The sequence below is a fragment of the Gorilla gorilla genome, chromosome 5 (genome assembly GCF_029281585.2).
Source record: "Gorilla gorilla gorilla isolate KB3781 chromosome 5, NHGRI_mGorGor1-v2.1_pri, whole genome shotgun sequence".
NCBI classification, from domain to species: Eukaryota; Metazoa; Chordata; class Mammalia; order Primates; family Hominidae; genus Gorilla; species Gorilla gorilla.
This window is the reverse complement of record NC_073229.2, coordinates 175,757,658-175,783,782: the sequence shown is the minus strand read 5'-3', so window position 1 is coordinate 175,783,782 and position 26,125 is coordinate 175,757,658. Positions and strand designations below refer to the sequence as shown.

The following is a 26,125-nucleotide window of genomic DNA, read 5'->3' as shown; positions in this document are numbered from 1 at the left end:
ACCCAACTGCAACCTTGGATAGGTAACTTTATGTCTGAGCCCCAGAAAGGTTGTAAATTAAAAATGTCACAGCTTCTCCACATGGTTATTGTGAGAACTAAATTGGCTAGTAAAGCCCCTGACTTAAAATAGATACCTCCCAATGTTATCTCCCACTCCCATTTCCCAATCTAACTCATGCAATCTGGTGGAATTCTTCTGGATCCTAAAATGAAATAGTAAATGAAATAATAGGCGTTTTTAATGCTGAACGTTTATCTAAGGCTGACACTTTTGAGATCGTTTTTTGCAAGTGATGCATTCTCACTATGTCTTCAAAGCATAAAATATTCACAAACTGGTCAAATCTCAAAGACATGAGGAATTTGTGAAATTGGGAATTGTGTCCCATGTCTTATGGCCACCTCTCTCAAGAGATACAGTGTTCAATGAAGAAGCTGTAAATGGCCTTGTGGGTGCCTCTCTTGCCCAGTAGTCACATCTTTGAGGCAGGCACAGGTAACAAAGTGATGCTGACGTGAATGGATCAATCTTTCAAGACACTTGATGATTTCATAATCAGGAAGAGCAAGGCTGGTCACATTCAAGCCTAGCATCTGCGACACCACCTCCCTGAAGTCTGCCAGCTGCAATATCAAACAGAAACTCATTAACTGGGAGAACAAAATGTATCAACTACTGCTGAGCCAAATGCAACAAACGAAAAACCTGTAGAAAACCCAGGTTTGCATGAGGTAGGGAAATTATCTACTCTCTTCCTAGTTCTCTCACTTATAAAATACCAGATTCCAGATAAGTCACATCAACTGCCAACCTTCAGAGATTTCACAATCACTTTTCTGATGAGCCAACTGATGTGGTATTGGCTACTAAGTCAAGAATCCAAGTTAAGTAACCATGAATGAGACCCAGACCTCACTAAGCCTTCATTTTCTCATCTCCAGGTTAGGATTAACCACACACCTACCTCGGAGGGCTGCTCTGAAATTCAGATCACATGAAATGGTGACTGTGTGTGTGCTCTGCATACTAGGAAGAACTAAACAAATGTTGGTGGGGTTGTGTCCATGGATGGTAAACATGCTTTGGGATTTTAGCTGGCTGATAACCTCTTACACCAAAAAAAAAAAAAAAAAAAAGAACAAACAGCAAGAAAGTATAAGCGAATGAAAACAGGAGGACTTCTAAATTACTATCAAGTCATGTCACGCAGATTGCCATTTCACAAGCCATATTCCATGGGACTGCTCTGGGACTTCTATTAGCCCATTGAAGAAAGAAAAGTAGGGGCTGGGGACAATGGTTGAAATATGCCTCATACCCCTTCAAATTCTCATAGGCTGGTTTCTGTGGTTCTAGGTTAATGCAAAAGCAGATAAATCAGGGCATCTGGCCAACACCTCATTAAAGGCACCCTCCATTTTAGAAAAGGGATGATCCAAACTGAATACAGTTACATCCAAGAGAATGCCACCCAAACAGTCCCACCCCAGGCTCATTTGCTCTGCAACCCGCTTCCCTTGCAGAGTCCAATTTGGGAATGGTTTTTAGCTATTACAGTTTGAATTTTATGACCCCTCAAAATTCTTATGTTGAAATCTAATGACCAATGTGAAGCTATTAGGAGGTGGGGCCTTTGGTGGGTGATTAGATCATGAGGGTGGAGCCCTCATGAATAAGATTAGTGCCCTTATAAAAGAGGCCCCGGAGAGCTGCCTTGCTCCTTCCACCATGTGAGGACACAGCAAGAAGGGGCTGACTCTGAACCAGGAAGCTGTGCTCACCAGACACCTTGATCTTGGACTTCTCAGCCTCCAGAACTGTGAGAAAGAGATTTATATTATTTATAAGCCACCCAGTAGATGGTACTTTGTTATAGCAGCCTGAAAGGACTAAGACACCGACCTAGTCTCCCTGATGAAAAAGTTTCTCTCAGACTTCTACCCTTTCCAATGTGGCCAAAGCTTTTCATTCCGAAGAAGTTTCCTTTCTGAGAACGCTTATTGTGTCGTTTGGCTTTCCCCGTCTCTGCTTGACACATGAACCAAAACAGAGGCAGCCAAAGCGGGGAAAAAAAAATCCTAGGATCAGAGTCCACTCTATGCCCTTTTGAGCTTCAAAAGGAGAAAGAGACAAAAGCCAAAAGCAATGGAGGTCAAGCTGCCCGGTACATGTTTCTTTACGCCTGACCTCCTGATGGACTCACTAGATAAAATGCTCCTTCTTGTAGCCAGCAAGCAAATGAGTACTTTTTTATGGCTTACATCTGTGCCTGGTCGGCCATCAAGTCTGGGTGCCACTGTTTGAGATTTGGGGCTGTTTCCTGCAACTGATCTCTGCTACAGATAAGGCTTCCCTCCTGAGGCCAGAGCCCTGGTTAACGTTAAGAGCTCTATGATGATGCAAACTTCAGAGGCGATCACCTAACATAACAAAAACCTCCCCAGAACCAGAACCTGTTTTTTCACCAAAACCCTTCCGCTGCTTGAATAAGAATGTCTTTTCCTTTCCTACAATTTGTGCCATGGAAATGTGAATAATTTTTCTTAGCGGGGTAAATCATAGTGGTTACTTGAATGCCAAAAAGATGCTGGAGGGGCAGGTGGCTATGTTGAAAAGATACAGAAAGCTTTGTAAATTGCTTTTGAATAAATACGTGACTAGTTCTCGCTTCGGGAGCACATGTGTTAACATTGGAACGATACAGAGAAAATTAGCACGGCCCTCGTAAAATGATGACACACAAATTCATGAAACAGTCCAAACTTTTTAAAAAAGAAATGCATGAATAAGTATTAATGTCAAGCTCTTGAATTGTCCTGTCATTTCCTAAACAAGGTTTCATCACCAGATTTAGACCTACCTGCTTTTCTCTCTTTTCTGCTTCTTCCAGAGATTTTTTTAGTGTCTTCATTTCACTGGTTACCACTTCTATCATGTTTCTGGCCCTTTCTTTATTCTCCTTAGCCTCATGTTCTGTGGTATCCAGTTCTGACTTGACAGACATGAGCTTTTTCTCAGCTTTCTCCTTCATCTTCTCCAGTTGGTCTCTGGATTTGTTTAGATCTTCAATGGCTTTAGTCTGTTCCAAAGTTTTAATCTAGAAAGTCAAGAGAATGCTGATAACTCCTTTTGTATTTAGTTAGGAAAACTGTATAAACATGACAAATCAGAAGTCAATGGAATTCACTTCATACCCTTTTTATGAATAAAGAATGGAGTTCATCCCAAACAGTTAGAGATTTTGCTAAGCATATGTGCTGGACAAACATGTCTTAAGACAGTTACAGCTAAAAACAACACATTAGAGTACCCTTATTTGAAAAATCAATGAGATAAAACTGTAGACAGCATAATTCTGGGGTCAGATTTTAAAATTAAGCCTGCTGGTATGTGCACACACACTCTGTGAGGTCCATAAGCAAAAGCACCTTCAACTTTCTGCCCTGACCAATGGGACATTGCTGGTATATAAACATTAGGAAGAGCAAAATGTCCCCTCTTCTAATGCTGTATCCCATGAGAGCCCCACCTCAAATCCACCTCAGCAAGTCTTCACAACTGCTGTGAGGAAAATATAGATGGGCAGTTTTTCAGAAGCGTCTTCTAACTTTACCAGTGAGTCTGGGAGGTGAACAGCTGCAACTGTGGGGAGGAGAGGTGTCTTCCTCTGAGAAGCTGTCCCAAGATCTTAAAGCCAAAACACACAGTATGCTGGAGGGTGAGGCACATTCTCCGTATTAGCTTATTACTTAAGATTAGGCCAGAGTTACTTACAAAAAGAATTTAAGGCCAGATGTGGTGGCTCATGCCTATTATCCCAGCCGGCCAGATCACCTGAGGTCAGGAGTTCGAGATCAGCCTGGCCAACATGGTGAAACACCATCTCTACTAACAAAGAAAAAAAAAAAAATACAAAAGTTAGCCAGCCATGGTGGCAGGCACCTGTAATCCCAGCTACTCGGGAGGCTGAGGCAGGAGAATCGCTTGAACCCAGGAGGCAGAGGTTGCAGTGAGTCAAGATTGCGCCATTGCACTCCAGCCTGGGCAACAGAGCGAGACTCAGTCTCAAGAAAAAAAAAATGAATGAAATTCTGACACATACTACAACTACAACATGGATGAGCCTTGAAAACATGCTAAGTAAAATAAGCCAGACACAAAAGGACTAATATTTTATAATTCCACTTATATGAAGTACATACAATAGGCTAATTCATAGAAATTGTATGTAAGATAGAAGTCACCAGGGGCTGGGGAAGAGGAGAAATGAGAGCTATTGTCTGATGGGCACAAAGTTTCAGTCTGAGATGATAGAAAAATTCTAGATGTGGATAGTGATAATGGTTGCACAACACTGTGAATGTACTTAACACCACGGAATTGTACACTTAATAATGGGTAAAATGATATATATTATATTATTTTTATTTTACCACAATAAAAAAAAGAATTTGAAGCAACTTCACACAGACACAAATTGTTTTCACTGATCATTAAAAATATCAAAGGATGGCTAAAATAAAAAAGACAGACAATCACAAGTGTTAGCAAGGATGTGAGGAAGCTAGAACTCTCATACACTACTGGTAGGAATGTAAAATGATGTGGCTACTGTGGAAAATAGTTTGCCACTTTTTAAAATATTAAACATAGAATTACCACATGACCCAGCAATTCCATTCCTAGGCGTATGGGCAAGAGAACTGAAAACTTATGCCCACACAGAAACTGTACACAAATGTTCATAAAAGCATTATTCGTAATCACCAAAAAGTAGAAACAACCCAAATGCCATCAGCTGGCAAATGGAAAAACAAAATGTGGTATAGCCATACAATGGAATATCATTCAGCAGTAAAAAAGAATAGAGTACTGGGACATGCTACCACATAGGTAAACCTTGAAAACATCATGCTAAGGGAAAGAAGCCAATTGCAAAAAAACACATATTCTATTATCCCATTTATATGAAAGATCCAGAAAAGGCCAGGGGCTAGTAGGACAGAATGGGGAGCAACCACTTATGGGTACAGGGTTTCTCTTGGAGGGGATGAAAATGTTTTGAAATATGATAGTGGTGCCATTTGCTATATATGTGCATATACTAAAAATCACTAAATTGTACACTTTTTTTGAGACAGGGTCTTGCTCTGTCACCCAGGCTGGTGTGCAGTGGCACAATCTCAGCTCACTGCAACCTCTGCTTTCTGGTTTCGAGCAATTCTTGTGCCTCAGCTTCCCCAGTAGCTGGGATTACAGGTGTGCACCACCATGCCCGCTAATTTTTGTATTTTTAGTAGAGATATGGTATTGCCATGCTGGCCAGGCTGGTCTTGGACCCCTGGCCTCAAGTGATCCTCTCGCCTCAGCCTCCCAAACTGTTGGGAATACAGTGCACCCGGCCTAAATTGTACACTTTTAAAAAGTGAATTTTATGGTATATCAACTGTATCTTAATAAAACTCTTATTTGAAAGTGCATTTACAAGGAAGCTCTTTAAAAGGATCAAAATAAATTAACCTGAAATAAATAAATAAACATATCAGTAAGGAATGAGTAGACAAAGAGCAAACAAAGACCAGTACAGCTCTGAATTTAGTCCTGCGCTTCCTGACAATTGAGGTAAACTGTTCAGGTATATTCTCAAAGAAAAAGCATTATTTTGTGTTTTCGTTTTGTGGTTAGATCATTAAAAAAAAACAAGTAAGAAAGTAACAGAATAAAAGACACCAAATAATAAGTATTTGCTGTTTTCTTCCTTCCCTCCCATCCCTTCTTTCCTAAGAAGAAAAGATGTTTTCTTGATGCATCTACTTTTATCTAATTGCTTCTAGGGTAGAATTTGGGTAAAGGAGGAGATTGTCAGGAAGGAAGCAAGCCAGGGAGGCTAAATTGACCTACACGGTAAAGAGCTGAGAGAGAAGTGGGGAGAAAAATGAAGTCTATGCTAACTAGGCTGCAGGAAAGCCTTCCTGACGAAACCTAGAATCATGCAAGAGGGAACTGTGAGAAGGCGTTGGTGTTGTGCAGCAATGTAATGAGAGAGAAAGGGGAATGAGAATGTTGCTGCCCCAGTGAATGAATTTCTTTGTATTTTTTTACTGATGATAATAAAACAAACAACGTCATTTAGTTGCTCGACTCCTGATTTTGTATTGCTGAAGGGCTTTGAGATGACTATGACTTACGTTGATGACATGTGGAGACTACTGTCAGAGATTGAAGTCTCTCCCTACGGTTGGGCATAGAGTGCATCTTCACTGTGGCTGAGCATCTGAATAATGGCACAAGTGAGCCTGTTCTACACTCTGAAGGCTCTCACTATCCCACTAGAAAGTCTGAGGAATGGGAGCAACTGTTCTAAGATTAGGACATGATCTAGAGGAGATGTGACTGCTTGGGATATAGATGTCCAGATGGAAAAAATCAGATTTATTTATACCATTTTGTGTGACATCACTAAATTGAGGAATCCAGAGTCAAATACCTGCTGAACTCATAAACTAGAAACCAGTTTTGGCCAGGCGCAGTGGCTCATACCTGTAATCCCAGCACTTTGGGAGACCAAGGCGGGTGGATCACGAGGTCAGGAGTTCGAGACCAGCCTGGCCAAGATAGTGAAACCCCATCTCTATTAAAAATGCAAAAATTAGCTGGTTGTGGTGGCGGGGGCCTGTACTCCCGGCTACTCAGGAGGCTGAGGCAGGAGAATCACTTGAACCCAGGAGGTGGAAGTTGCAGTGAGCAGAGACCACACCATTCACTCCAGCCTGGGTGACAGAGTGAGACTCCGTCGCAAAAAAACAAAAACAAAAACAGTTTTTACCTACTATAACCCATAGAACTTCTTAAGGCACAAAACTTCTTTTGCTACAGTCTGAGCATTTGTGTCCTCCTAAATTCATATGTTGAAATTCTAACCTCCACAATGATGATATTAAGAAGTGGGACCTCTGGAAGTTGCTTAGGTTATGAAGGCAGAGCCATCTTGAATGGGATTAGTGCTCTTATAGAAGAGGCCCCAGAGAGCTGCCTCACCCCTTCTACCATGTGAAGACACAGCAAGAAGGCATCATCTATGAACAAGGAAGCATGCTCTCACCAGACATCAAATCTGCTGGCACCTTGATTTTTAACTTCCCAGCCTCTAGAACTGTAAGAAATTTCTGTTGTTTATAAGCCATCCCGTTTATGGTATTTTGTTATGGCAGCCTTAATAGACTAAGATAACTTTCTTTCTTTTTTTTTTCAGATGGGGTTTTGCTCTTGTCACCCAGACTGGAGTGCAGTGGCACAATCTTGGCTCACTGCAACCTCCGCCTCCCGGGTTCAAGCGATTCCCCTGCCTCAGCCTCCAGAATAGCTGGACTACAGGCGCACGCCACCACTCCTGGCTAATTTGTGTATTTTTAGTAGAGATGGGGTTTCACCATGTTGGCCAAGATGTTCTTGATCTTCTCACCTTGTGATCCACCTGCCTCAACCTCCCAAAGTGCTGAGAGACTAAGACACCTTTCTAGACAGAGAGGAGGCCAATGGCAGACATTCTCAGACAGGTTTGTAGCTATTGACCTGGCTGCATCAAAGGAGATGAAATCCCTTGGAAATTGACAGCTTCTACGAAACTTACAATCAAGAAGGCATAAGAACAACTGCTGCAGCTTCAGAACTATGCAGAAAATAAAATGTCAACAGCTGGGAGAAAAAATTCTAAGTGAGCAACGGAGCCAGTGAAAAACATCACCAGTAGAGCAGGCACCTGAGACAGGGAAATGGCACCCACTAAGTGCAGGTCTACAGGGGCCGACCTTGCAGACCATTTATGGATCCCAAGTTACCAAAACCCTTATTTGATTATGAACTGCATAGTAGATACCAATACATCAGAGCATTGTCTCAATGTTAATACCTATCTGTGCTGATTGTATTGTGGTCGTGTAAGAGAATGAATGCCCTCGTTCTTAAGTGATACGTGGGAAAATATTTGAGGGGTGAAGTGTCATGATGTTTGCTACTTACTCTCACATGCTTTGGCAAAAATAAAACATCTCTCTCTCTCCAGGCAAAATATAGTAATCAGTAAAATATTAACAATCTATGTGAAGGGTAAAAGAGTATCCATTATACTATTCCTGCCATTTTCTACAGCTTAGAAATTTTTCAAAACAATTAAATATTTTCAAAACAAGAAGTTGGGAAAGGGAAAGTATTGATCATGGATCCTACTAGTAGAATTTTTTCGATATATATGTATACATAATTATAAGTTACATAAGCATATTGCTCAAAATAATATATTCTGTAGACCATTAAACATTTTATAAAATGGGGACATTACATTGATTAAGTGAATATCAATGTTTAAAACAAAGTGATCTCCCTTTAAAACAAAGAGATTCCTTTCGCTTACAAACTGTCTCACTGCTACAAAGAAAATATGTGGCAAATTGTAAATTGCTGGGATTGGTATGTTGAATTTTAAACCTTGTATTTATAAAAGAACAGATACATTCAGCCTGTCTGTTCAGATTGGGAAAACATTTACAGTGGGCTATCTACCAAAGGTGATGGAACACAGCTTGGAGGTCTAGAAGCTCATGAATCAAGTCCTAATGAGAAGAATTTGTTGCCAAGAATCTCTAAAAAATATGAGACTTTATCAGAATCCTCAGGGCTGCCTGAATCTTTGTTCCCAGGAAGCAAGAACAAGTAATGGAGCTCTGAGCCAAGCCACCAGGGCAGAACAGGGAGCCAATAGTGGTGAAGAAAGCCTCAAACCCAGCAACAGATTCCTGAGAGTGGAATGGGACTAAGTCGGTTTCTTAATCTTCCTAAGGGAACTCCTCAGACCCAGCTCAGAGTTCAGCAAGAGACTGTGCCCCTAATTTTCTTCCGTGGGACAGAACTGGTCATAAACGAGATTGATGTGCCACTCAGACTCTAGCAAGGGCAGAGAAGGTTCCAAGTGTGCTTTGCTGTCATAAACACTGTATCTACTGTCTGCTTCCTTAAAGAAAAGAATTTTAAAATCTGGTGAACAATTCTCTCATGTTATAAGGGCCAAAGACCCAGAAAGGGAAGATGATCAAATTTAAATTTTGGTGTGTTGGCTCCCTGAGAGGATCTAAATTCTCCAGCTGGAAGGTTTCAGGAAGCTGCATTGAAAACACCACCCAGTAGGAGCCAGGAAGTGAGCTCAGGCTCTCTGAATGGGATAGGATAGCAAAGTGGGAGATTCTTTTGATGGCCCAAATAGATGCTGTGTCCCTCTTTGAAAAGGACACAAAAACTTAACTAAGTAGCAAACATCATCAAGATGGCTAACTAAAGGCAACCAACACTCATCTCTACCACAAAGAAGGACCAAAACAACAAATAACCACACATCAAACAGTGTCTAGGGAGGAACACTGGAATTCAGCAAGGAAGTGACAAAGACCTTCTGAGATGCAAAAACTCAGGAAGGCAGCATAGAAAGGAAAGCAAAGCAGTCAGCCAGGATCAGCTTGGAGCAAAGAGAGACTTCCCACTGAAGGAAAAAGGTAAGTGGGAGATCCTTAACAGTCCACAGTCATATCATGGACACCTATAAACTTAGCTACAGGAGACCACAGCCCTTACAGGACACAAGCCCAGTATAGTGAGCTGCCTGGAGTCCATGTGACCTCATTATTCCAGAGAGGAAATTTATGCTGAGGCAAACTCACTTCCTGAGACCGAAAGTGCATGCTCCCCAGAGCCTGAGAGCCACCTACTCATGGCCTTCTGCCATGACCACTGGCAGTCTGACCCCACTTCCAGTGGTGGGACCACCTCATCTCTGCATGTGTCACCAGAGGCCCAAGGAACAGCCTGCCATGCATCTCCATCCCCAGCAAAGCCACACCACAGCCTCCACAAAACACCACACCCTACCTAGGCCACTGAAGTACTCACAGATACTGCTAACATTGATTACAGCTAAAGAAATCATACAGAGACTACACAACTGTACCCTCCCAGAATCAAAGCCAAAACACCCTACCCAATCAACAATATAGGCCATATCTATAGGAAAAAGTCTTTCCCTACAAAAGCGGTTTCATAAAATTGGAAGAAGTGTTTGTTTCAACAGATGTACAGATACAAACATAGGGACACAAGACACATGAAAAAAGCAAGTACACCTCCACAGGAACACAATAAAACTTCAGTAACAAATCCCAAAGAAAAGGACCTCTATGAAATGCTTGACAAAGAATTCAAATCATGATCTTAAGGAAACTCAATGAAATAAAAGAGATAATTCAATGAAATAAGAAAAAATCATGATCTGAATAAGAAAGTCAGCAAAGAAATAAATATAAGAAAAAGAACCAAGGTTAAGTCTTGGAACTGAAGAATTCAATTAATAAAATTAAAAACATTATTGAGAGCTTCAACAATAGACTAGATCATGCAGAAGAAATAATTTCTAAACCTGAAAACAGGTCTCTTGAAATAACCCAGTCCAAAAAAGAAAAAATAATGAAGAAAGTCTATGTGGCATAGGTACACCATTAAGTGAACAAATATTTGCATTACTGGAAGTTACAGAAGGAAAAGGGATGGAAAACACATTAAAATCCTATTCAATGAAATACTAGTTGAAAATGTCCCAAGTCTTGTGAGAGATATAGACAGACAGAGACAGGAAGCTCAAAGATCCCCAAATAGTTTCAACCCAAAAAACCTCTCTCAGGCACATTATAGTCTAAAAGTCAAAAGTCAAAGACAAAAAGAGAATTCTAAAAACAGCAAAAGAAAAGCATAAAGTCACATATAAGTGAACTTCCATCAGATTAACAGTGGATTTCTCAAGAGAAACCTTAGAGGTTAGGAGAGAATGGGATTCAAAGTGCTAAAAGGAAAAAAATAATGCCTATCAACAATAAACAACCAACAAAGTTATTCTTTTTCCCAGACAAGCAAAAACTGAGGGAACTCAACACCCTTAGACAAGCGCAAGAAGAAATGTTTGAGTCCTACATCTAGAAGCAAAAAGATATTTACCAGAATGAAAACACACGAAAGTTAAAACTCACTATTAAAGCAGAAACACAAATGGGAAAGAGAAAGGAATCAAATGTTATCACTACAAAAATCACCAAACTGCAAACTGCGAAGATAAACAATAAGAGAGGAAAAAAGGAACAAATGATATATGAAAAACCAGAAAACAATTACCAAAATGAAAGAAGTCCTCACTTATGAATAACAACCTTGAATGTAAATAGTTTAAATTCCTCAATTAAAAAATATAGACTGAAAATACATTTCTCTCCAAGGTCAACCCCTGTAGACCCACACTTAGTAGGGGATATTTTTCTGTCTCAAGTGCCTGCTCTACTGATGCCACCACAAACAAACAACAAAATGGCAATAACAAGATCTTACTTACCAGTGATAACATTGAATGTAAATGGTCTAAGCTCTCCAATTAGTGGCTAAATGGATTTTTTTAAAAAACTCAACTATATGCTGCCTATAAGAAATCAACTTCACCTGTAAAGACACATAGACTGAATGTGAACAGATGGAAAAAGATAATTTAAGCAAACAAAAGCCAAAATCAAGCAGAACTAGCTATACTTAGAAAACAAGCTAAATTTTAAGTAAGAAAAAGATGAAAAAGGTGATTATATAATGATGAAAAGAACAATTCAATAAGAGGATATAACAATTGTAAATATATATGTATCCAACACACCCAGATACATAAAGCAAATATTGTTAGAGATAACAAGAGAGATAAATTCCGTTATAATAATAGTTGAGGACTTCAACACCTCACACTCAGTATTGCACAGATCCTGTAGACAGAAAAATCAACAAAGAAGTCTTGGACATAAACTATACTATGGAACAATTTGACCTAATAAACATTTACAGAATATTTCATTCAACTACTGCAGAATACATGCTCTTCTCATCAGCACATGGAATATTCTCCATTATAAACAATATGTTAGACCACAAAACAAGTCTCAACAAATTTTTTAAAATAGAAATCATACCAAGTATCTTTTTAGACCACAGTGGACTAAAATTAGAAGTCAATCACAAGAGAAACTTTGGAAATTCTACAAATACATGGAAATTAAACAACATGCACCTGAATGACAAATGGAGTCAAGGAAGAAATTAAGAAGAAAATCCAAAAAATTCTTGAAACAAATGAAAATAGAAGCACAACATATTAAAACCCGTGAAATACAGCAAACGCGGTACTAAGAGAAAAGTTTATAGCAATAATGCCTACATCAAAATGATAAAAAGATTTTTGTTTTCAAAATGGTGGCATAGGCCAGGTGCAGTGGCTCACACCTGTAATCCCAACAGCTTGGGCAGCACAGGTGGGTGGATCACCTGAGGTCAGGAGTTCGAGACCATGCTGGCCAAAATGCTGAAACCCCGTCTCTACTAAAAATACAAAAGTTAGCCAGGCGTAATGGCACGTACCTGTAATCCCAGCTACTTGGGTGGCTGAGTAAGGAGAATTGCTTGAACCCAGGAGGCGGAGGTTGCAATGAGCTGAGATCACGCCATTGCACTCCAGCCTGGGCAACAGAGTAAGACTCTGTCTCAAAAAAAAAAAAAAATAGTGGCATAGAAGCAAGCTGGTGGCACTGTTCCCCTAGAACCCCAAGATATACAAAAACAAAAACAAATATACAGCACCAAGATTATCACCAGCAATAGCCCAGAACTCAAATATAAAGATGAGACAGTTCCTGGAGCCAGAGAGAAGTGAAAAAACTCTACACAGAGAGTAAGAAAATCAGACTTCCATAGCCACAATGCCCCTCCCCACAATCTTCCCAGCACCACAAGTGCAGAAAACCTCCCCAGACTCATGGTTTCTACAATGGAAAAAGTAAGATCAAGGTGAACAACCAACTTCCCCAACATCTTAAGTTCCCTGGTAAGAGGCCAGTTCCTGCCTCAACCCACAGAAAGCAGCTACTTTGAGTGCCTGAAGGGAAAAATATATCAGAGGACAGCCAGAGACAAACAGGGGAGACAGCTCTTTAACTTGACTGAAGGAAACGCCAAATCAGAATGGCATCTGTTCAGCAGGACCACACTGTAGGAGGTATGTTCCATACATCTCCTGGGCGTGAACCCTAGCTAGCCTCCCACACTGCCAGAATATCCCCTTTGCGACATTTCCCATTTGGGATAGGCAATGCTCCAATCATTGACTAGAGCTGAGGCAAACACAGGCTTGAGGCATCCTCAATCCATGTATCAATACTATTCTACCATAATAAAGCATGAAATCCTGTCATTCACAGCAACATGGATGAGTCTAGAGGACATTATGTAAAGTGAAATAAGCCAGGTACAGAAAGATAAATACCACATATTCTCACTCATATGTAAAAGCTAAAAAAGTTGAGTGCATAGATGCAGAGAGTAGAATTGTGGTTATTAGAGGCTGGGAAGAGTGGGGGCAGGGCACAGGGAAAGGTTGGTTGATGGATACAGAATTACAGCTGGATAGAAGGAATAAGTTTTAGCGTTCTAAAGCACTATAGGGTGATTCTAGTTAACAACAATTTATTGTACATTTTCAAATAGCTAGAGGAGAAGATTTTGAATGTTTCCAACAAAAATAAATGATAAAATATTTGAGGCGATGGATACACTAATTACCTTGATTTGTTCATTATCCATTGTATACATGCATCAAAATGTCACTCGGTATCCCAAAAATATGTACAGTTGTTATGTGCCAACTAAAAATGAAAGAAAAAGGTGTAACTAAGCAGGAATGTAGCAGAAATCAAAGATGAATGTTCAGCTTTGCAGTCTGGGCTCACTTCCCCTCCTTCCCTACCATAAGAGCACGTGTCGAAATCAGAGCAATTAGCATTATCCATCGCCTCAAACATTTACCATTTCTTTGTGTTGGAAACATTCAAAATCCTCTTTTCTAGCTATTCGAAGATATACAATAACGTATTATTAACTATAGTCATCCTACAGTGTTATAGAACACTAAAACCTATTCCTCCTATCCAGCTGTAATGTTGTAGCCATTAACCAACACACCTTTCTCAGCTCCTAATAAGGACACACCCCTCCACTCCTTCACCATCTGACCCCCAGGAGCATGCCTCTTGCTGGAGATCTGCTTGCTGTATACGTTCAGAAGTGGGAAAAGCTCAAAGCAGTCCCGGAAATCCAATGGATCTACATCATCGGAGCTGAGTATGAGATGGGAGCTCAGGGGAAAAAAATTAAGAAAGGCTATACTCATTGGGTTGGAGAAAGTTCTGGAGTGGGGAAGGAATGTGGGGAGAGGCTGTCTTGTGTGGGAGATATAAAGAGAGTCACAAAGTGGGAGAGAACTTCACAGATGGCTGAAGAATGTTAATCCCTTTTGGTGTTTCCTTGAAAGAGTACAATGAAGATAATGAGCTTTCCACTAGTTTTTGGTTGTCTGACTGCTGATCTTCAGCCATAGCTCCCTACTAAGGTTGGGCCACATGATATATGCTGATAGCTGATGGCTCTCCACCAAATAGCTATTCTTACTTTATTTCTTACTGTACAGAATAAAGACCCATTTCTCAGACCGACTTCACTTAAATGAGGTCCAGGAACTAAGTTACTAAGTTCTGGCCAATGGAGACATAAGAAGTGTTGTATCATTCCTGGAAAGCAGCACACAGGGTGTCCTTCCACTGTCCCTCCTTCCTGATGACTAGAGTGAAGCTGGAACCCCAGCAGCTAGCTTGGCCTAGAAGATGGCATTGAGGACTAAAGCTATTGCTAGGATACTGAAGCAGAAGGTTGAAAACTGAGGTCACCAGGTGCTTCTTTCCAGTGAGAAGGGAATAAATGCCTCTCCTCTCTAAGCCACTGATATTATGGGGTGTTTCAATATATTGAGCTGAAACTAATGATAACTGATGCAGGCCATAAAGCACCTAGCATGATATAAATTACACAAAGCACTTTCTTCATCTTCTGCCATTCTGCCACATGATTTCAGTACTTAGCATTTGCATTTGTGTATAAGGCTATGTTTGTGCCAATTAGTAGTTATCCTGGGCTAATAAGAAAATGGTAAAGGCAGAGTTAATACATAAATAATGTGTTCATGCAAAGTGAAGGCCAAACTATGTCATGGCATAGGTACAAATAAAGTATCTGCAGTATTAAAATAAAACACATGGTACAATAACTCCTATACCCTTAGGGAAAACAAACTTTAAACATGCCAAACTCAAAAGATAATAAACTTTAAACATGCCAAACTCAAAAGAACTTGCATCATGAGTAGTTGGTACCACACAATCTTCTTAATGGATGTATTAGTCCATTAATGGATAGTATATAGTCCATGCTATAAAGAAATACCCAGCTGGACACGTTGTCTCACACCTGTAATCCCAGCACTTTAGGAGGCCAAGGAGGGTGGATCACCTGAGGTCAGGAATTCACGACCAGCCTGGCCAACATGGTGAAACCCCATCTCTACTACAAATACAAAAAATTAGCCGGGCACGGTGGCACATGCCTGTAATCCCAGCAACTCAAGAGGCTGAAGCAGGAGAATCGCTTGAACCTGGGAGGTGGAGGTTGCAGTGAGCCGAGATTGTGCCATTGCACTCCAGCCTGGGCAACAAGAGCAGAACTCCATCTCAAAAAAAAAAAAAGAAAGAAATATCCGAGACTGGGTAATTTATAACAGAAATAAATTTAATTGACTCACAGTTCTGCATCGCTGGGGAGACATCAGGAAACTTACAATCATGGCAGAAGCGGAAGCAGGCATGTCTTACATGGTGGCAGGGAAGAGTGAGAGCATGTGAAGAAGGAACAGTCAAACACTTATAAAACAATCAGATCTCATGAGAACTCACTATCATGAGAACAGCATGGGGAAAACCGCTCCTATGATCCAATCACCTCCCTCCCTCAATACATGGGGATTACAATTCAAGATGATATTTGGGTAGGGACACAGAGCCAAACCATATCAATGGTGATTTTAGTAAAATAATCTGTCACATTGAATTAATATCCCTAATTTTTAAAATTCTATTTTATCCTTTGTTTTGATTTCTGAACTGATATGGATTTCATAATATTAAGAAACATAATAAGATTAAAAAATTTCTATGTAGTTTTAAGTTTGTACATTGTAAATATAATAAAATTATTTTAACTCAATACAGGTAGGGGAATTCGTGAAAAAACATTTTTCTTGCAAAAAGAATTTCTATTATACTTATGTTTGCCTGCCAAATTAAAATGTAATAGTATCTGGAAAGGTCTACTTTTTCTTGGTCTAGAATTCAGGAGTAAATTTACAGCCTGGGTCTTAAAACAGAAGATTTATATAACCTAGGCATCAAGGTCTTCAATCATGGTTTTGAAACAGACATAGAAACGAGTACAAAAGCTTTGACCCAAATGTTCATAGCAGCCTTGTTCAGAATAGCCAAAAGTGGAAACAATCTAAATGCTCATCAAATGCTGAATGGACAACCAAAATGTGGTATATCCATACAATGAAATATTCCTCATCCATAAAAAGGAATTATGATGGTTAATTTTATGTATCAACTTGGCTGGGCAATCATGCCCAGATATTTGGTCAAATATTTAAATGGGTAGACTTTGCATAAAGCAGAGTGCCCTCCATAATGTGGGTAAGCTTCATCCAATCAGTTGAAGGCATAAGCAGCACAAGACAATGAGCTTCCCTGAACACTAGGATAATCTGCCAGTCTTCATATTTTTACTACAATATCAGCTCTACCTGGGTCTCCAGTCTGTCAGCCCATCCTGCTAGTCTCCATAATTGCATGAGCCAATTCTTTAAAATAAATCTCTCTATATAGATAGATGATTGATAGATCGATGTAGATATTTATATTAGATATTTATATCTACATATATCTGTCTGTATACACACACAAACACACATACACACATACACACACACACACACTATTTTTCTGGAGAACACTGACCAATTGCTTCTGTTTTTCTGGAGAACACTGACCAATACAGGAATGAAGTACTGATCCATGGTACAACATGGGATGAACCTTGAAAATATTAAGTATACTCATACTAAGTAAAAGAAGTGATATGGTTTGGCTGTGTCACCACCCAAATGCCATCTTGAATTGTAGCTCCCATAATTCCCATATGTTGTGGGAGGGACCCAGTTGGAGATAACTGAATCATGGGGGTGGTTTCCCCCAACTTTTCTCATGATAGTGAATAAGTTTTACGAGATCTGATGGTTTTATAAGGGAAAACCCCTGTCACTTGGCTCTCATTCTCTCTTGCCACCGCCATGTAAGAAGTGCCTTTAACCTTCTGCCATGATTATGAGGCCTTCCCAGCCATGTGGAACTGTAAATCCATTAAACCTCTTTTGGAAATTGCCCAGTCTGAGGTATGTCTTTATCAGCAGCAGGAAAACAGACTAATACAAAAAGCCAGAGACAAAGGCCACATATTATATGGTTCCATTTATATACAATTTACAGAATGGACAAATTTATAAAGACAGAAAGATGACTGGTTACCAGAAGTTGAAGAAAGGGTTAAATGAAGAATGACTGTGGATGGGTGTGGGATTTTGGGGGAGGATGTGGGAGGAGTGATGCAAAGTCCTGGTATTAGATAGTGGTGATGTTTGTACAACCTTGTCAATATACTAAAAACCATTCAATTATACACTTTAAAAAATAAACTTTATGGCATGTAAATATTTCCCGTTTTTAAAAAAACCATAGAAATGTAATTCAAATTATTATTTTATATTGTCCCTCTAAGAGTGGTACAATTGTTAATTTAATAAGTGTAGTGGTTTGAGTAGTGCCTTCCCAAAAGCTGTGTCCACCCAGAACCTCGGAACGTGACCTTATATAGATAAGGGCCTTTGCAGGTAATGATTAAGGTAAGAGTCTCATGATGAGATCATTTTGAATTAGGATGGGCCCTAACACCAACAATGGGTGTCCTAATAAGAGACAGAAAAGAAGAGACACACAGGGGGAGATCACGTGAAGGGGAGGCAGAGATTGGAATTATGCAGCTATAAACCAAGGACTGTTAGCGGGATTGAGTATTAAGCCACCCAGTTTGTGGTAGTTGGGTAGCCCTAAGAAATTAATACAGTAAAGCTATTTTTGCTAATGTTCAGAAATATTGCTTTATGAATAGTGAAATTAATACAGGGACAAGCTTAAGGCAATGTACAATGGTGGATAGCTGATATCGGTAATCTGTCTTGGAAATTGATTTCAGAAGTCTGATATTTTGGATTTGTATCAAATACAAAACAAAAATCTATTCTGTATTTGATATCTCATAAATGCATGAAGTTGACACTTACTGTGTTAACAAGTTGGAGAGATCTCTGTTCTACGCTGGAAGGAAGACTTAACATTCCTTTGAAATGTGTAGGGGCCTGAGTAATTCTTGAGTCAGTCAAACCAAGTCTCTCCTATACCTTTCCTATTATCTTATCTGTAAAAGTATGTGGATCTGTCTATTCAAAATAAGGCAACCAAGTAAATATGCAAGCCAACTTTATTTACTTTCCTAACTCTCTTCTTTTCATCCAAGTATACCAGAAGGGTATTGCACTGTCTTTGTTTTCATTTCTCTTTCATCCCTGAAATTTGACTTATTCTCAAAACCCTCACCCACTACCACCATGATCTTGTACATGCTTGACTCACAGATTTTCCAAAGCCAAGTATAGTGGACACTCCTTCAGTCATTATCTCACTGCTGTACTTGGTATAGTTGACCACAGCCTCATTCTGCTCTCTCCCTATCTCTCTCTCTGTTTCTTCTCAGTCTCTTTCCTGACAATTTTATCCTCCAATGGCTCCCCAGGACCCAGAGGATAAGTCCAAACATCTTAGTGTGACACATAAGGCTCCATGTGATCCAGCCCGTGTCCACTGCTCAGCTTCTTCCCCTCCCCAACTCCCAGACATTGTCAAGGCATCAGCAGCAGCCAACCAGACCTCCTATTCACCTATTATTGCACTGACTGTCACTCATCCTCATCCTCTACTCCAAACAACTGTTGTTTGATCGGAAGCAATGTTGTACCAAATACCACGACAGCACTAGGAGGTAATCTATGTTTATAAAGTCTTGGCAAAGACAGAAGACTGTTTGATTTTTCAGTCTGAGTTCAAGAAACACTGTACACCTCTGATTTTGCCATATCCTTGTCTACATGCAACCACCTCCCTATGGGTAAGAGAAATTCTTCAAAAGTGTTAGATCAGGTCTGCAAATTCTCCTTATTGTTCTCTAAAGCCCCAAATTTTGTTTCCTTTTCAAAGGTGTGCATCACACATTGGCTATAATGGTGAGGTTCCTTTTCCTATTTTGTTCAATGACATTCTCCAACTATTAGCTGTCTTACCACTGGTTTCCATTTCTTTAACTTTTCTTTTCTAGCTTCTTTGGAAGTGTCCAAAGGCCCTTTATTCTCTCTAACAAAGTAGTACTCCTGTATCCTTATAAGCAAAGATGTCAGAGGGGATGAGTGCCTCTGGCCTAGGGATGAACACCCGCACATCCTACAATCAGGAGCAGCTGGCGCAATGTCCCAGCCACATTAACTTTAGAATAATCTGCATAGTCCTTTGGATACAGGAAACAAATTCCCCACTACCATCATCCCAAATGGTTAGAGCAGATGGTATTTGCAGCTAACTGCATTTCTTTGGGTTTAAAATTTGTTTTTATTCATACAGTGCCATCTTTAGGGGATTCTTCTCTCCCCTCCTTCTTTCTGAGATAACTGGGTGGAGGAAAGTCCTCGTGATTTTAGAAAAAGTGATTCTGGTCCTCATGCTGCCCCTGAATCTCTCCTATATCTGTTATTTGACTCGTGAAATTTGTGAGGGTCTCTCACCAGAGTCAAGGCCACATCATTGGTCTCAGCTAATTCAAGGCTCGGCTGTAGCTGCTATTGGGCCACAGCCTAGGTGATGACCCCAGGGCCTCTGATGGAGGGTCACTTTGTCCCTCAGTTGAAGGGAACACCCCCATCTGCTCCTGTAATGAGCTCTCCAGCTTGTGTTTCAGCTGTCATCCATATCCCTCACTAGTGAAAATGGAACTCCAGCCTCCAGCGAATTGAGGTGCAATCTAGGCCCCCAAGATTCATCACCACTTGCAGCCTCTTCCAGCCAGGGTTAGAGCAGCTGATGCTATTCCACCCTATTCCAAATCCCCACTAAAGGTCAGTCTCAAGTTGCAAAGGGACTGTTGAGGGGATTTACCTCTGATATTTCCTCCCCACCCATGGCACCACCTCAGATGCTTTCCCTTGCTTCCCCCCTTCCTTGTATTCAGATATGTGCCCTTCTCTGGGGGGTGCCCGTTCTCCCCTTCTCCAAGGAAGTACACTTCAACTTGGCAGTCTAGCCCCAATGGCAGAAGGGCTTCAGCAGGGAAAAGAAAACTACTCAGAAGGGAAACTACAGTGGAAAATATTTTCTAAAACATGGTTCCCACTACACATGTTCAAGGGCTGGCTTAATTCCAGATTCTTTTTCCCTGCTTGTCTGTTTCCAGATTCGGAAACCTTCCAAAAAGCAGTTTCAGAGCATTGTCTGCAAAGAGCCAGGATGTTATTGTCCACTGTACTTGCGATTTGCACACCTGCTGAGGATGATGTGTGCATATTAAGTTACATATTATTGCCAGTGGCACACATGCATGACACGTAAATCTTTTGATTAAATTCTTGTAAGTTTCCATTTCTTTTTGCTCTGCCTTCGTTAGAAGTTGAACACCTTGAATATAGGAACTGTCTCCCCAGTTCTGGTGACCTTCTCCACTGGACTTGGTAATGATGTATCCTACAGAGCACAACATAAATACCCTTGCCTGCCTGACTCTTTTCAGCAAACAGTTGTGCCCATTTTCTCATTTCTTCCTAAGCAAATTCCAATGTGATTAATCCCTGCATCATCACTAATAGCAGTCACCAACACTTTGGAGAAATGTATTTCTTTTCCGGACTTAAAACATCACCACTTTTTGGCCAGGCGCAGTGGCTCACACTTGTAATCCCAGGACTTCAGGAGGCTGAGGCAGGCGGATCACTTGAGGTCAGAAGTTGGGGAACAGTCTGGCCAACATGGTGAAACCCTGTCTCTACTAAAAATACAAAAAAATTAGCATGGCATGGTGGTGCACACCTGTAATCCCAACTACTTGGGAGGCTGAAGCAGGAGAATCACTTGAACCCAGGCAGAGTTTGCAGTGAGTGAGTCAAGATCATGCCACTGCACTCTAGCCTGGACAACAGAGCGAGACTCAGTCTCGAAAAAATTTTTTATAAGGCCAGGCGCAGTGGCTCACACCTGTAATCCCAGCACTTTGGGAGACCAAAGCGGGCGGATCTCCTGAGATCAGGAGTTCGAGACCAACCTGACCAACATGGAGAAACCCAATCTCCACTAAAAATACAAAATTAGCCGGGCGTGGTGGCGCATGCCTGTAATCCTGGCTGCTCAGGAGGCTGAGGCAGGAGAATCACTTGAACACAGGAAGAGGAGGTTGTGGTGAGCCAAGATCATGCCATTGCACTCTAGCCTGGGCAACAAGAGTGAAACTCCTCCTCAAAAAAATTTTAAAAAAGGAAACATCACCACTTTTTGACTGACTTTTCACCTAGCAATGATGGCTTCACTTCAGATACTGAAGAGACACTGAATGGATATGTACCCTGATTTGTGTCATTTTTGCATTTTTCCCATAATTCTAGAAAATCAGAGGAAGCTTTCATCTTTCTTCTTCTGGCGTGTCCCAATAAAGCTGTCATTCTTTTGCGTAAAACATTGACAGTAACCAGCAAAAAGCAACAACAAAATGAAGCCAAGCACTTGCCTTCAGTTCATTGGTGTCGGCCAGTTTGGCTTTGAGCTCGGTGTGCAAGTCTCGACACGTGTTCAGCTCTTTCTGCAGCCTCTCCACCTTCTTCTGCAAGTTCCTGATGGTAAGATGCGCTTTGTCCCTCTCAACCACCAAGGCCGTGCGTCCCTGCTTCTCCTCCTCCAGCTGGGCTATTTTCTGCCGGAGGAGGCTCATGTGTAATTCCTTGCTCTCCAGTCTCTCTTTCTGTGTCTTTAGCTGGTTTGATGCAAACAGGGATTTTTTTTTTAATAATTGAACAATAGTAAATATAAATGAGTTACCCAGATAATGTTGATCTCTATCTACACCTCAATAAGAGTAATTTGTAAACCATCAAAAAAGTCATTGGATTCCTTTTCCTGATTGCATTTTTTATTCATACCCTTTCCAAGAATTAATTGCATACCTAAAATCTGAGACAGAAGAGCCCCAGAAAATGTGCAGGAGTCAGCTTTCCACATCTGATGCTCTCTAACATTATGTGCATCATCATAAAAATGTAAAATTACTTTTAAAAAACTCCTCAGGTGAGTTTATCAGAGCAGAATATAATAAGACAGAGAGACAAAATCCCGTCCAACATCTAATGGCCACAATATCTGCACTGGCATTTTCTGAAATAAGATACAATGCAAGTGAGTACTGTAAACCTAGACTGGCTCATTTCAATCCCTTAGAACTGGAACAGGTGGCCCCCAACATGAGAGTGGATATATATCAACTTTTTTTTTTGAGACAGGGTCTCATTCTATTGTGCAGGCTGGGGTGTAGTGGCATCATCACAGCTCACTGCAGCCTCTCCCTCTCAGGCTCAAGCAATCCTTCCACCTCTCAGCCGCCCAAGTAGCTGGGACTACAGGTGCATGCCACCACACCCAGCTGATTTTCGTATTTTTTTGTAAAGACAGGGTTTCACCGTGTTGCCTTGGCTGGCCTTGAACTCCTGGGTTCAAGAGGTCCACCTGCCTCAGCCTCCAAAAGTGCTGGGATTACAGGTGTAAGCCACCACACCTGGCTGAGAGTTGATATATTTTTAAAGTAAGATATACCAAGGAGATTTTTAAGTAAGCTTTGCTTTAAAGCTTTGCTTATACATATAAAATCTTAGAAATAAAAGGGACTGTAAGGTTTCTTGGTCTTTATTATATGTCTGGCCTGTAAGGTCCACAAACTAAGCAGAGGATAGCTCCTCAAACATCATTTATCATTGGTAACCAAACCTAAAAAAGGAAATTAGAGTGATATTTAAGAAAATGACTATGGACTCTAGAGGGGGAAGAATCTTCCTGGGCTCCACATGTCACAATTAGTAGATGGAATATTAAGTACAGAAACCTCTGTCATCTGCTATAAACATCAGAATCAGAATCATGTATTATCAAGTGTTCAAGCTGAAGACCATCAAAGTTCCCCTAATTATCTACTCTGCACTTGTACAGTGGTAACAGGTGGAAAGACTTACTGAAATGCTGCTTTGAGTATCCTGCCTAACAGTGACAGCTGTGTCCATACCCAGATCATTTTTGAACAAGGCCTTTTTAATATTTCTCTAATCAAATTCCCTTTCTTAAGCTTCTTCATGTCAAATTCCACTCCAGGCTGGGCATGGTGGCTTATGCCTGTAATTCCAGCACTTTGGGAGGCCAAGGCGGGTGGATCACCTGAGGTCAGGAGTTTGAGACCAGCCTGACCAATATGGAGAAACCCTGTCTCTACTAAAAATACAAAATTAGCCAGGCATGGTTGCAGGTGCCTGTAATCCCAGATACTCGGGAGGCTGAGGCAGGAGAATCACCTGAACCCGGGAGGCAGAGGTTGCAGTGAGCCGAGATCACACCATTGCACTCCAGCCTGAGCGACAAGAGTGAAACTGTGTCTCAAAAAAAAAAAGAAAAGAAAAGAAAATTCCACTCCATTGCAATTTTACACTGGTAAATTCTATAAACTGGTAAGTTTAATAATTATATAATTATTAAGAAGTAATGGTGTTGGATACTGAGAAAAAGAATCAATTATCTGAGCAGAACTTTGGAAAGAATGGTAGCTGAATTTAATGTCTCTAATGGTAATAGGGTTTGTATGCTATCTTTTATAAAATATTTCTCAAGATATGGTAGTGGAGAAGAAGCCAAACATGAATACAGCATCTTCTGTGAGCCAAGGGTTTGAAAATGTTATTTATTAAAAACTAACAACTCCTTGGGGTATATAGCATCCCCATCTTAAATATGAGGAAACAGAGACAGAGAGGTATATAATTTGTTCAAGGTCACACAGCTTGATGGAACCAAATTGGGAGCCCAGATGTGACTCATTATACAGCATCTACACTGGAATTGTATCATAGCATTTCTCTCCTAAGAACTATTATAAGAATACATCTGTGTTTTCCTATTTCTTTCCCCAATACCAATAATTATGTAACTAATAATTATGTTTTATCCCTTTCATCTATTCATTCATTGATTTAGTCTAAACTGTTTCTAACTCTTCCTCTGAGTGAAGAAAAGTAAGCCCTTCTCTCTCTGCTAGAATTTCTAGTGCAGCTGAGTTTACAAATGCAGAGGCTGCTAAATGTCCCCCCAGTTCTCCTCTTCTCCCAAAGTAATAGAAACTGTGAATTTTTTTCTAGCTAGGTAAATGGCTACCCAGAGTAAAGGCTACATTTGCAAGCCTCCCTTGCAGCTAGGTTTGACCACCAAAACATATTCTGGCCATGGGATATAAACAAAAGTTCATGTAGCAAATTCTGAGTGCCTTTTTCAAAAGATGCCTCTGCTTGTTCTTTTGCAGCCCTATTCCTCACTCCTTTCTTCTCTTCTATCTTGAACACAGATATAATGGTTCTGGGCACCATTTGGAACCATGAGAATAAGGATCACCCTAGGGATGGGAAGTGAATCAGCTGAAATGAGCCTGGTTCCTTGAAGACTTTACAGAGGAGAGTTGCCACACCAGCCCCCAACTTCCTGTCTCCAGGAATTTGTGTGAGAAAAAACAAACAAACAACAACAACAAAAAACTTCTACTTGCTTAAGTCACTGCCATTGTGGGTACCCATTACACACAGTGAAACACAACCTTAGGTGACAGATACACTTACCAACTCTTCAGACTTGAAATTGAGCCTCCAATTCTAAATACATATTTTTATAAGATGCTTCCTAGCTACACTGGTAAACATGGTGGCAGTACATTATTTTTCAATGTTTGGGTTTTTCAGAAATTTCTTCTCTCAATACTAGCAAGTTTCAATATCCCCTACCTTTCTCTGCAAATTGTGGGCAATGGTCTTGTTCTCAATGACTGCATTGCTCTCAAGACGAACCAGCTGCTCTGTTCGAGCTAAAACCACGTCCAGTCGCATGTCAAAGCCAAGTTCGGCAGCCATCTGGTCCAACTTCATTTTCTGAGAAAGCTGATCCAGAAATTTAAGATACTAAACCCAAGAACAGAAACAAAAATGGGACACGAAAGTCAAAGTTAATGGGTGATCTCACAGAATCTCTTCCTCTTTCTCCCAAGCTTACAGGTAATTCTCCTTTGCAGAGAGCATGGAGCGGAGCACAGACTCTGACCCATATGTGGTAATAAATTCCTGAACCACCCTGCCAGTTCCCTGCCTACCCCTTGTCTGAATGCTCTTGACTCTCCTAGCCCTTGATGTTCATGTTCAATCGAATATTATATACTTTTCTTAACTCTGCCAAACAACACATTTGGCTATGTTTGATGACATCTTCATCTCTCTGCTTCGACAACTTGCTGCTGCAACCACGCCCCTCTCAGGCTAATCTAGTCCCTGGGATCCACCATTGATATGGTTTGGCTGTGTCACCACTCATATCTCATCCTGAATTGTAGCTCCCATAATTCCCACATGTTGTGGGAGGGACCTAGTGGAAGATAATTGAATCATGGGGGCAGTTTCCCACATACTGTTCTCATGGTAGTGAGTAAGTCTCACGACATCTGATGGTTTTATAAGGGGAAAACCCCTTTTGCTTGGCTCTCGTTCTCTCTCTTTGCCTGCCACCATGTAAGACATCCCTTACTCTTCCACCATGATTGTGAGGCCTCCCAAGCCACGTGGAACTGTGAGTCCATTAAACCTCTTTTTCTTTATAAATTACCCAGCCTCAGGTATGTCTGATTTATTTATTTGTTTGTT

At 40.6% G+C, this 26,125-nt stretch overlaps 1 protein-coding gene and 1 non-coding gene across 4 annotated transcripts in view; one reads left to right on the top strand and one right to left on the bottom strand.

Moving 5' to 3' along the window:
- Positions 1-223: 223 nt before the first annotated feature.
- Positions 224-26,125, bottom strand: part of CCDC170 (coiled-coil domain containing 170) — a 123,493-nt gene continuing 97,591 nt past the window's right edge. For all 3 annotated transcript variants that reach the window (XM_004044843.4, XM_063707956.1, XM_055390863.2), the window contains 4 exons: positions 25,220-25,393; positions 21,928-22,170; positions 2,864-3,100; positions 224-626 (listed from right to left, as the gene is read on the bottom strand). In XM_004044843.4, coding sequence (XP_004044891.1) covers positions 426-626; positions 2,864-3,100; positions 21,928-22,170; positions 25,220-25,393 — 855 coding nt within the window. In that variant the 3' untranslated portion in view covers positions 224-425. The remainder of the gene's footprint in view (positions 627-2,863; positions 3,101-21,927; positions 22,171-25,219; positions 25,394-26,125) is intronic.
- LOC115935087 (U6 spliceosomal RNA) lies at positions 2,664-2,770 on the top strand. Its single transcript, XR_004070799.1, has one exon. It is a non-coding gene; the product is annotated as a U6 spliceosomal RNA (small nuclear RNA).